Genomic DNA, 12,584 nt, shown 5'->3' on the forward strand with positions numbered 1-12,584 from the left:
GTAATATTCCAGTAGAAAGTGATTATTGTCAGATTTTAAAAACAAATAATGTTGATAATTAGGTTGATCTACCTTAATTAAATTAAAATAATAATTTGATAAAAGGAATAGTCGTATACGAGTACAATGATAACACAAATCAATCTCTCTCCGACTCTCCCTATAAATCTCGCCGAGTTTTATATTGTGCATAATAAGTGGCATCAAAGCTGAGTCTACTCCAAGTCTTCTTCTCATCTCTCTGAGTTTTTTACTTTCTCTCTCTAGAAGCTTCTAATGGCGTCGTGGTCGGATCTCGAGAGCAAGGCGAAAGAGGCGTTCATTGACGACCACTTCGAACTCTCCGTTGACCTATACACACAAGCCATCTCTCTCAATCCTAATCTCGCCGAACTCTTCGCTGATCGTGCTCAGGCCAACATTAAACTCAACAATTTCACTGGTACTCTCTCTCCCTCCCTCTCTCTCTCCCCTACTCTCCCTCTCTCTCTCTCCCCCCTTACTCTCTCTCTCCCTCTCTCTAATGTTGTATTACATGTTTGTTTTGTTATTTGATTGAGATTTTGATTAGGTTTGACTTGATTATTGCTTTTGAATTATGGATTTTGTTTGTATTGTTATTTTTTTTGTATGTTCATGTGTCAAATTTACTATAGCTGATACTGTAATAGTGTCTAGTATGTGATTAGGTACTTGCACCGGCTTAAATTTATCGGTGTGCTTGATGGTGCATTTTTTGCTGCCTAGTATAAGGGACTAGCTACTAGGGGTCGTAAGGTCTTAAAATTGAATTTGGCTAGGGAGTTTTATGAAAAAATACGACAATAGGGGAAGGGGTACTTTTCACTACCTTGAGCACATGTTTCTCATAAGGGGGTATTTTGAAAAACTGCAAGGAGGTGCATTGCATGGAGTGGTGCGCATTATAGAGATTTGTTTTCTGGTGATGCACATGTGAGTGATGTGTATTTCCCTATTGACTATCGGTAACAAACTATAGGCAATGCATGGATTGTACAGAAATAATCCTTTGTGCAAAAGGAATGTGATGTGTCATGCATGTCTATTTCTGTGCAATGTGTGGAGTGTGCACACATTTAGGTAGTAAGCATTCTCATAAATTTTATCTAATGTCTTAAAGAAAGGGAAAAGTTTTGGAGTATCTTATTCTAGGTCAACATTCCCCAAAATGCGGTAAAAAAGGCCCTCACCTGAATTATGATAAGCACCTTTTCTTAAAATGTTGGTAGTTGTTTGAGGTTTGGTTCAACTCTAATTCTCTAAGAACGCGCTGTAGTTATTTGTTGGTTGTTTTTTTTGTACTTACCCTTTTCATGTTTAGATGTCATGTGGACAATTTGGCCAAATTGACTAAATTTTGATAATATATACGAAATTTTATTTAGTTTCCTTTTTTCTACAGTACTTTGAAATTGTCAATCTATAAATTTATAATTATTAAATTGCGGTCAAAATTTAGTCATTTTGGCCATAAATTTGTTTAAAGGAATCCCTAGATATAGGAAAGGGGGAAGTTTATATATGAGAAACAATGTAAGGCATAGGGCCACAAACCTCAACAATTTATGATGACTTGTGTTTGATAAGTGACTTGGGTGATTAAGCACGAGGTTATGGGGGGTAGATGGCATCTATCCTTAGTAATGAAATATTTACAATTACTAATCCAAAGACAAGAAAAACAGTACATGTGCAGTAGAAAGCGAACCTTGCTAATATATGTGTAGGAGACGCAAACCTTGCTTTGATTATGTCAGTTTTTTATAGGGAGCAGGCTTTCGCGTCCTTAACAATGTAAACATTGTCAGTTAGAGATGGAGGGTTTTAATTTATGTGGTTCGAGATTGCTGCTTTTAGGGTTTACGGCTGGATTATTGGAGTACAATGGGTTGGTAATACCGTACATCAGATCACATTAAAATGTAAAGATGTCCTGGAATTTATGTATGCCGCTGGGACAGTTTCTCACAATGGCACCAAGAAGTTGGATTTATAATTTGAAATATCAATTTTTAAGGGTTTAGAAAGAATATAAGAGTTAATAGTTATTGTATATTAATATTAAGGTACATGAATACATTGATTCTAGTGAATTTTGTATCTTAATGATCCTAGGATTAAGTTTCCAGGTGAATTATAATAACAAAGTGGAGTATATATCAATCATGATAGTTCTGATGCTCCACCAATCCTCACAGAAAATGATGGTGGTTGGGGCTTCTGTTGGATTTTAGGCTTCTTAACTCTCCAACTGTTTAGTGTTTGTATATATATATTCTCCCGAGTCCCTATGCGTCACAAATTCTCGCAGTAAATGTGACAGTGGTTAGTGTCCTGAGGTCTGACAGTGAGAGTACTCTCAGCTACTTGCAGATTGAGACTGACACCTTTTCTTTTGTTGTTGTTTACACTTTACATGCTATATGTAATTTTATTAGTTTATTCTTTAATTGATCCAATTTATATGTGCAGAGGCCGTTGCTGATGCAAACCGAGCTATTGAACTGGATCAATCAATGGCCAAGGCATATCTACGTAAAGGGTAAGGATCTTCTTAAACTGTTGTGTGTGTGTGTGTGTGTATATGTATTATGATTTAGTTGCCTATGTGGCCAAAGATAAGAAGTGTGACATGCAAATAAATGTTTTGTGTAGTGGTGATTAGAGATTCGAGTACTTTCTGTTCATTATTTTTTTGCTCGCAGAACTGCTTGTATAAAACTTGAAGAATATCAGACTGCTAAGATTGCCTTGGAAAAGGGTGCTTCTTTAGCATCGGGAGATTCAAGATTTTTAAATTTTATCAACGAGTGTAATGACAGAATTGCAGGTAATGTTATCTTCAAATTGATGATCTGGCTTATGTATTTTGTTTCCCGGGTACGATGAGCTTACCAGACAATGTGATGAATTTGATGGTCTATCTGTGTGTGTATTTTGGATAATTTCTGTGCACCAATTATCTTATTGAATGGATCTTATTCATCCAGAGGAAATTAATGAACTAGCAGAACAGCCTGTTCAAGTTTCAAATGATAGTGTCACACATAACACTGATGTAACAGCAAATTCCGAGCCGGTTAATAATCCATCTGATCAGGTTACAACAGCTCCATTAACTAAACCAACTTACAGGTACTAATCATCTGAAATTTATTTACTAAAATTTGTATCAGGAAAATTTTTCCAGTTCCGAGTCACGACCTATGGCTGATTCTAAATATATATCCTGTCTTGCATGATGTTTGACGCAATGTCCAATATGCAGGCATGAATTCTATCAGAAACCAGAGGAAGTGGTAGTTACCATCTTTGCAAGGGGTTTACCTGCCCACTGTGTTACAATTGAATACGGTGAACAAATAGTATGTTCACAATATCTATACTATTTACTATTTAGTATCGACATGTTATTGCTGCTAATTAAACTCCTTAATTCAGGTAATCAGTGCTATTGTCCTCATTCTTGTATTTTGTGGTTGCTAATTGCTTTTACAGTTAAGTGTTACCATTGAAAAACCTGGCGAGGATGCATTTGTATTTCAACCTCGCTTGTTTGGAAAGGTGAAGCAGCTCTACATATTAAGCCGTGTCTTTGATTATGGAGTTAATCCTTTATTCTACATATTTAGTTAAAGATTAATGTGTTGAGATGAGAGTGGGGATAATTTTAACGATAGGGCCAGACAGTTAGATACTTAAGTTGAAAACCCACTTTTTGACGGTCCTTGAGGTATAATTTTCTCAGGTAAATAATTAGAATGATTTAATATGTGTGAGTTAATTGAATCAAATAATAGCAAAGAGTAGTCACTGGCTTGAGAAGGAGAATAATGAGAAATCTGAAACCACATGTACAATTTCCTTTTTGGAAAGCCATTCCACTTCTGCTGGCCTATAATAAAACAACACTTACATTCAATGGAGTGCAACAGTATCTGAGACAGACTACAACCTTCAGAGAAGGTCTATCTTTTTCATTACATCTGAGAGGTGTGGTTTTGTTGCTAGACAATGTTTAGGAAATTTGAAATATTTATGTTCTTTCTTTTAATATAATGATAATTTTTCCTTTTTCTTTTGCATAGCATCAGTCAGGTTAGTTTTTTGCTATGTGCAAAGAGAGTCTCCTCGGAGATTGCTTTGTGTTGATTATTTTCATGTCATTGCTGCTTTAAATGTCATAAACTCTTTAGTTGTAACTTTATTTTCTAATCCTTGACAGATAGTGCCTGCAAAGTGTAAGTATGATGTACTATCTACGAAAATTGAAATTCGACTTGCTAAGGCCGACACCATACACTGGACATCTCTTGAGTTCAGTAAGAGCACTTCAGTTCCTCGGGTGACAAATGTATCATCAGGTTGAATTTTTTTTTATTAATCATTTCTTTTAGCAGTAGGAAATTCAGTCATGCAAATACTGCATTTAACAAGATTTATTGTTCATATCACTCCATCTGTTCTGCAATATGGCTATTACTCCTGGATTTTAAAACATTACCAAAACCTATGTTTGAATTCTTTGTAATGTTTCAGTTACTTGATATCTTCTAGTTTCCCAAGGACTTTTTTTTCTTTTTCTGAATATTCAAATTTCCCTGTCAATTTTCAAGGTACTCAAAGACCTGCTTACCCTTCCTCAAAGCCAAAAAAGGACTGGGACAAGCTGGAAGCTCAAGTGAAAAAGGAGGTAGATTTGTGACCTAGGAGCTCGTGTTGTTCTTTCTGCTAAACTACAGTATTTTACAGAATTGGTAAATTACAAATATAATGTGAATCTAAATGTTACCGTTGTACTGTTCAGGAGAAGGAAGACAAACTTGACGGGGATGCAGCTTTGAACAAATTTTTCCGCGAAATATATCAGAGTGCTGATGAGGACACGAGAAGAGCTATGAGTAAATCTTTTGTAAGACTGCTAGCAACCATTATAGTCTCCTTTCATTACACTACAATAAGCTCCTTTTTCCCTTGTCTTGGGAAATGCTTTACTTGTATAGATACCCATCTGAAAGGATGCATACTACTTTGCCTGGTCTATTAATCTTATTGTGAAAAATGACTCTGTGTATTCCCTGTATAGGTTGAGTCAAATGGAACAGTATTGTCTACAGATTGGAAAGACGTCGGTTCAAAAAAAATCGAAGGAAGTCCACCAGATGGCATGGAGATGAAGAAATGGGAATATTAAACAGTCTTAAATCTCCCCAGACCTTTTGGATCAAAGTTTTTTAGTTGCTTGATTGTAATTGAAGTTTTGGATCATATTCTTATATTCCATTCATTTTCTATACTTGTCTCACAAATCGTAGACTTCTTGAAAAGCTCGTGTAAATGCCACTTAATTGTCGTTTGTGTAAACTTGGACCTAGACTTTGTGTGCAGTCAGGCAAGACCTTGTGAACAAAGTTTCATTTTTTACTGTATAGTTGATCGCAATCAGATTGGTAAAATATTAACATATAGCTATGCTTTCTGTAAATTCCGTTTGACTAGTTAAACTCACACGTACCCCCCCTGTCTTTGACAAAATTCGAATACTCTATTTCTTGTTAAGTGTGCGAGATGTTAAGTATAGAAAGAAGAAAGAAAAGTGCAGTCATTTTCCTGACCTCTTCATCCTTGTTTTGAAAAACCATAACAACTATTAGAAATTTATATCTAAGTCATAAACTGAAGAAGATGAGATTATAAATATTATCAAGTTTAGAGATGTTTTAGATCCTAACATCTGTTCTGTATCTGAATTTTCTATTGTATAAAATTCCTTGTCCACAAAAAATTTCTTAACAAATCGGAAATTGTTTTGAGCTTTGACATGTGAGATTTGGAAATTGTTTGGTGTTTGTCATTTCCAGAAAGCACAATGGGAGCAGGTGAGTGTTTTCACTGGTTCCTATAGTTTAATATTTGGACTTATTTTGAGAACAACCAACATATGGAATCTTAGATGTGGACATGCGGTATATGATGCGGTACTTTTATTTACAAATATGAATTTTATAACTTTATAATTGAATATATGTTCTCATGAATTCTCGGAATAAGCGAGGATTGAACTGACAAAACACACTGTTCTAAAAATTTCCGATTTTCTAAAAAATCTCCGATTAATCCCTAATTAATCCCCTACAAAGTATCCGACCGATTCGATTTTGAAATCCGATTTATTTTTACGAACTTTTCTTTATTGCAGTATATATAATTATTTATTAAAATTAAAATACTATATTAATTTAAATATGAATTTATAGAAATTATGATATAATAAATATATATTTGTTAATAAATAACTAATATAATCATAATAATATATTAAATATAATTTAATATTATAATACATCTGATTTTACCCCGATTAATTCCCGATTTTCAATTAATCCTAAATCGGTAACTCGACCGATCTTCCCCGATTCCCGATTTTTACCACACTGACAAAAGATAAACTATTAAATACTTGAATTACTCAGCCGTTCTCCCTCCTTTTTATTTTTTTATATTTTCTATTTTAAACAGTTTCTTCCATTTTTACATTACCCTATATCATTTTTTAATATATTAAACTAAGAAGGCTTACTTCAGAGCCCTGCCCCCGCAAATCTTTTAAAATTTCTCATTTACGTCCTTGTTTCTCAGCAACTTGGCAATTAATTTTATTATTCTATTCACTGTCTTGGTCTACGTGCGTAAATCATGTGACAACTATTCAAATGGACAGAGAAAGTAATAAAAATGTAATTTTTTGACAATAAAAAAATAATAAAACCGTATCAAATTCTCTTGTTTTTGCTATTTATCAGTTGGATTCGATTCATTATATCTATAAGCACATATTTAAGTTGGGTCTTACTCCATTGAAAATCTTTTTATTACGAGATATCCAATTATAACCACTCATTTTAAACCCATTATCAACCTCTCACCACACATTAATTTTTAACATTTTAATATTTCAACATCATCTTCTTTGTAACTCTACCACCTATCACTTCCAACCACCGCCGACCACCATTTTCCGGCGACCACCACAAGTAATCACTGTAAAATAAAAAATCATTGCCGTCAAATCAAAATCACCATCGAAAAACGAAAATCACCCCAAAAAATCACAATCACCACTGAAAAACGAAAAATCAATCCCAAAAATCAAAATCACCAGATCTGACCACTATCTTCGCCCACCAAATCCAACCACCTGCTCCTTTTATCATCTCCGACCACCAAAATTATAACGATAATCACCAAATTTAATTATTAAGCAACATATTTAAACAACTACAACACCACCAACATCACCAATATTTAAAAAACCACCTGCCACAACCCTAAATCACCGAAAAGTGAACACAAATCAATTAAAAGTGGAAAAATCACTCCATTTTCGTGTCTGCTATTATAAATCCGACTCAATCGTCGGAAAATCTTCTCTCGATTAAAACAAGGAAATTGAATAAATAAAGACTAAATATGGGTTAGTAACTCGAGAGTTTGGGTTGTTCGTGGCGGTGGTGGGACGGGGTCGATGGTGGTGGTGAGTGTTGAGATAGATCAGAAATTAGGTGGGTGGAAGGATATGGTGGAGGCAGGGGAAGAGAGAGGGGGCAATGAAGAGTGCGGGAGGAATGAAGTCACGGGGAAGAGGGAGTGCAGGGGTGGGTGGGTAAAAATTAAAAGTAAAACTTAAAATATAAAGTGTGTGGTCATGATTGAATATAATAATAATAAATGTGTGGCTCAGATTAGATCTTATATCTGACAATAATAAGGGTTCTCATTTGAGGAAAAGCCTAAGTGAATATACTCTCTATTCTCAAGAAGTATAAACCTATAAATTAAAAAGGGAGATCACCAATCAAATTGATACAAAACTCTCAGAAATCATCAAAAAAATTTAAAAAGGTCTGTTTGAACAAAAAAACTTAATGCCTTTCAACTAATAATAAAAAAATTATATTATATCTTACTCCTTCCGTCCTAGTTATTTGTATACAAATGGTTTGGGCACGGAGGACAAGACATAATAGTAAAATAATATTACTTTTGGGAATTTTGGTAAGATAGTGGGATGCGAGAGAAGAACAAAATATAATTTAGTGAGAAGAAAGTATAAAGTAGGGTAAAGTGGTGGGACTAATCAATATTTAATCGATAAAGTGAGTGTAGTGGGAGTAAGTGGTGGATGTAGTCATGGTTGTAAAAATCGGTAATCGGTACTAATCGGTTTAGGTATCGATTAAGGATTAATCGGCAAATCGGGGATTAATCGGAGGGATTAATCGGAACAAAAATCAGATATATTTAAATATTTTAATAATATTGAATATATTTACCTTATTTATTATGAAATATATAATTCAAAAATAATTTATAAATATTAATCGGATTTCAAAAAATAGATCGATCAAATATTTTTTAAGGATTAATCGGGAATTTTTTTAAAAATCGGGGATTTTTAGAACACTGGATGTAGTTGATTTTTATATTAATACTTTTTTACTATTTTTTGTAAGTTTGAAATATATAGAAATGGTGTGACATCTAAAAAAGGAAAGGAAAGTGTATAAAAATGGATGAGACGGAGGGAGTAACATTTTATGATTTTTAAAATATTTTTTTATTAAAGTAATCCTCCATCCCTAATTAGTTGTTATATTTGACTTTTAAATGTATTTTTTATTTTTTCTTTTGTAAAAAGAAATTAAAAATTAAAAATTTATTTATTTTTTTTAAAAAAATATAATTAACAGCGGACAATACAGTTTAAATTGCACGCAAGATACTAGAACTAAGAAAAGGCTGGCCCATCATCCAATCCCATCCCTCCACGTGTACTAAAACTAACGTCATCAATAAAGGTCCTTCAAAAAACAAAATCTCCACCGTTAATTCAAACTTTTTCCGTAAACCATCACCTCGAGCTCTGTAAATACACTCACTCCACTCCCATCTCTCCTTTTTAAAAACACACACGCACAAAAACACACACACACGAAAAACACACAGTTAGCGAAAAAAGCGGCTAGATTTTCGGAGATCGGCGATGTCGGAGCATGGCGGCGAACACGAACCGGAGCCGAAGGTAGAGTCGGTGTTGGAGAAGATAACGGAGAAGTTGCACGGCGATGATTCGTGCACCTCGGAATCAGATGATGATCGGAAGGAGGAGTCGACGATTGAGGCGGTGAAGAATAAAGTTTATCGCATTTTAGGCAGAGAGAAGCCTATTCATAAGGTCCTTGGTGGCGGCAAACGTATTCTCTCTCCCCCTCTCCCCCCCCTCTCTCTCTCTCCCTCTCTCCCTCTCTCCCTCTCTCCCTCTCTCTCTCTCCCTCTCTCTCCCTCTCTCTCCCTCTCTCCCCCCCTCTCTCCCCCCTCTCTCCCTCCCCCTCCCTCTCTCTCCCTCCCTCCCTATCCCTCTCTCTCCCTCTCCCTCCCTCTCTCTCTCTCCCTGCTCTCTCTTCCCTCCTCTCTCTCTGCCGCTCTCTCTCCCTCCTCTCTCTCTCCCTTATTTTTCTCTCTTAAAACACGAAGTTTGTTATATATCTCTTTTTACATGTGTGTCTGTTATGATTGATCAAGTGCAGATCTAGGTGAATTTGAGATGAATTTTATAAAAATTGTGCGGAATTGTGTATTTATTTGTGTATTAGTTGTGAATTTGTGATTGATGAAGTGCAGTTTGTTGTGAGTGATGAAGTGTAGATCAAGTTGAATATAGACGAATTTATTAGGTTTTGCTTGTATTAATTTGTTGTATATGTGACTGTGTGATGTGAGCGATTAGGTGCAGATTAATGTGTTAATTTATTAGATTTTGCGATAAATTGTGTACTATATGTTGCACCAGGTTTTATTTGTTAGTGATAAATTGTGTTCTATATGTGCCTATCCTGGTTTGATATGTAGTTTGTGTGTGTGTGTGTGTGTGTGAGAGAGAGAGAGAGAGAGAGAGAGAGAGAGAGAGAGAGAGAAGAGAGTGCTGATGAAGGCGAATGCGGATTAATTTACTATATTTTGTGATGAATTGATGTTTGTTTTGATGTCTTTGTAATTGTTTTTTTAAAAAAAATGTTAGTGAGCTTGCTCTATTATTATTGCTGAAGCTAGATGGATCCTAATGTTAGATATATGTCTTGATTTGTATTTATACCGATGAGAAGGAAATCATATTTGTTGGTATAATTTTAAATGTTGAAATGAATTATATAATAGAATAGCATGTCATTACCATTTGTGAGTAGATTGAAGTTATATAATATTGTTTAATCATCTTTCTATATAAAAAATGCAAATGGAAGCTCACTACTAATTATGTGGGCGGTAGGGAGGTAAATTAGGGAATTTGAATGCAATAGTTAGTTTTTTGGGCGCAACTAAATTTACTGGATATGTAATTGTATGGTTAAAATGGCAGATGCTTGATTTAGTTTACACTAACCTTAATGCTCCATTGTGGGGGGTCTTCTGTGCGTGTGCACGTGTATTGGCAAAAACCTTTTTGTTGCCATTTTGATTTCTTGTTATTTGTTGAAGTACTGCACAGGATACTATGACTTTGAAAATAATATAGCAAAGTTTTATTTTTGTAAGCCCTAATATCTCTTTCAACATTTATTGAGGTACCATATCTCATAAACGATCTTTGTTACAGCTGCTGATATATTCTTGTGGAGAAACAAGAAGATTTCTGCTGGGGTGCTTGGTTTTGCCACTGCTATTTGGGTGCTTTTTGAATTGATGGAATACCATTTGCTCACATTAGTATGTCATGTCACAATACTAACTTTGGCAGTACTTTTCCTGTGGTCTAATTTATCAACCTTTATCAACAAGTAAGCAATTTTATATTTATGTGTTTTGTTAAGCTATTAAGTACTCTTTACTGATGATTTTTATGTTATTAGGTCTCCACCTAAATATCCTGAAGTTTTTCTTCCTGAGGATGTTGTCTTGGGGGTAGCAGGTGCCCTTCGAATTGAAATCAACAGAGCTTTTGAAATCCTTCGTGATGTTGCGACAGGGAAAGACTTGAAGAAGTTTCTTATAGTATGTTGTCCTTTTCGTAATTTCATGGATTTAATATGATAAAACAGATGTTAATGGCAAGAGTGTGCCGTGTCATTTTCAGTTTAGAATATCAAGTGTATCTGTACATGTCGCGGTGTTAGATTATGCATATAACCATATTTTTTATAATTATTGAGTTGCTAATTATTGGTGGTTGACTGATGCTAATTATTTTTTCACGTCTCAGGTGGTTGCTGGTTTATGGTTCTTTTCGATTCTTGGGAGTTGCTGGAATTTCCTGACTTTATTCTACATATGTAAGAAATTTATTGAATGTTTACCGATAAAGCTGTACTTGAATGAGTGATGTTTTATTTTTGAGACACTTGCTCTTTGCTCTCCCATATCTTAAACCAATGTTTTCCTTGTTGAAACCAGCTTTTGTGATGCTGCACACCGTTCCAGTGCTGTATGAGAAGTACGAGGACAAGGTTGATGCTTTGGCAGAGAAAGCAGAAGCCGAGTTTAAGAAACACTATGCCGAGTTCAATGTGAAGGTTTTAAGCAAGATTCCTCGAGGCCCGTTGAAAGATAAAAAGATTTTATAGAGAGGGCAGGCAGGTTTTGTAGGTTTTCATTGATAAGTGGTAGCTATGTGATCTAAATTGTTGTTGTGATTTCTATCATCATCTAAGACTTGGGAGCCTGTTTTTCGTAGTTATCGTGGATAGTAATTTACAACATGAATATGGCGTTTTATGATTTGTTCAAGTGTTAGATTTCAAAAAAGTTATCCTTCAGCATTCCTCAACTGCGAGCATATGCTTTAAATTTTGATAGTCACATAATTATAATTACAAGTTTTTGTTTGTTAATGATTTGAGCAAAGAAAAGGGCCTCTCAAAGTTTTTGGCCTGATTTGTTATATTTTGCATTATTTTTAAACTTTTACAGAGGGAAGTGGGAGAAGAAAATAGCCGGCTGAAAGTTTGGCTTGATTTGTACTCTCTCAATCCCACTAAATAACTGAAAGGTAACTTGAAGTGCATTCTAGAATATGTATATGCTCTCGAGCTTGCAAGATTATATTTCCAGACGTGTTCCTTTCATTGACTTGTTTTTTAGTACTAGTGTGTTTCTGGCTTTTGGTTTTCACTGTTGTTAAGTATGTCTTATATTTTGCTGTTTCTAGTGGGAAATTCTTATAAATGCAAGTTGTTAAAGCTATCCATCTCTAGAAATGATCCCCGCTTAACCCCAAAGAAGTTTCCAAAGCTACTGCTACAAGCAATTAGCAAAGTAATGCGGAATATGATTTACCCTATAAGAAGAAAAAGGAACACGCTACTATAAAATGCTATTAAACTGAACATATCAGATAACCCTGAGCCCTTAGTTTAAATTTTCAAATATCTGCATCGTATTTATTAAAAAATTATGTAATTATGTAATATTTTTGAGTATATCGTCCTGTAAAGCTAGTTTTCTAATTATCAATGACTATTCTTATTAAACTGTAGTTGAGAGCATCCATCCATTGACTTAAAAGAGAA

The 12,584-nt window shown here is 34.7% G+C and overlaps 2 protein-coding genes across 3 annotated transcripts; both read left to right on the top strand.

Annotated features, from left to right (window-relative positions):
• Positions 1 to 130: 130 nt before the first annotated feature.
• LOC141721860 (protein SGT1 homolog A-like) lies at positions 131 to 5,450 on the top strand. Its single transcript, XM_074525000.1, has 10 exons — positions 131 to 442; positions 2,494 to 2,563; positions 2,727 to 2,851; positions 3,012 to 3,156; positions 3,290 to 3,386; positions 3,520 to 3,585; positions 4,247 to 4,385; positions 4,638 to 4,714; positions 4,829 to 4,933; positions 5,108 to 5,450. Exons 1-10 carry the CDS (start codon positions 277 to 279, stop codon positions 5,213 to 5,215), a joined length of 1,098 nt encoding a protein of 365 aa, XP_074381101.1. The 5' UTR covers positions 131 to 276; the 3' UTR covers positions 5,216 to 5,450.
• A 3,486-nt stretch (positions 5,451 to 8,936) lies between these two features.
• Positions 8,937 to 12,184, top strand: LOC141721861 (reticulon-like protein B2). 2 transcript variants are annotated; one of them, XM_074525002.1, is made up of 6 exons: positions 8,937 to 9,275; positions 10,676 to 10,856; positions 10,929 to 11,070; positions 11,279 to 11,348; positions 11,470 to 11,648; positions 11,986 to 12,184. In XM_074525002.1, exons 1-5 carry the CDS (start codon positions 9,065 to 9,067, stop codon positions 11,637 to 11,639), a joined length of 774 nt encoding a protein of 257 aa, XP_074381103.1. In that variant the 5' UTR covers positions 8,937 to 9,064; the 3' UTR covers positions 11,640 to 11,648; positions 11,986 to 12,184. The 2 variants fall into 2 exon arrangements, with proteins under 2 accessions (XP_074381103.1, XP_074381102.1); XM_074525001.1 differs by lacking the exon at positions 11,986 to 12,184 and having other exon boundaries at positions 8,938 to 9,275; positions 11,470 to 11,795.
• The last annotated feature ends 400 nt before the right edge of the window (positions 12,185 to 12,584 follow it).

The sequence above is a fragment of the Apium graveolens genome, chromosome 4 (genome assembly GCF_009905375.1).
Source record: "Apium graveolens cultivar Ventura chromosome 4, ASM990537v1, whole genome shotgun sequence".
Classification (NCBI taxonomy): Eukaryota; Viridiplantae; Streptophyta; class Magnoliopsida; order Apiales; family Apiaceae; genus Apium; species Apium graveolens.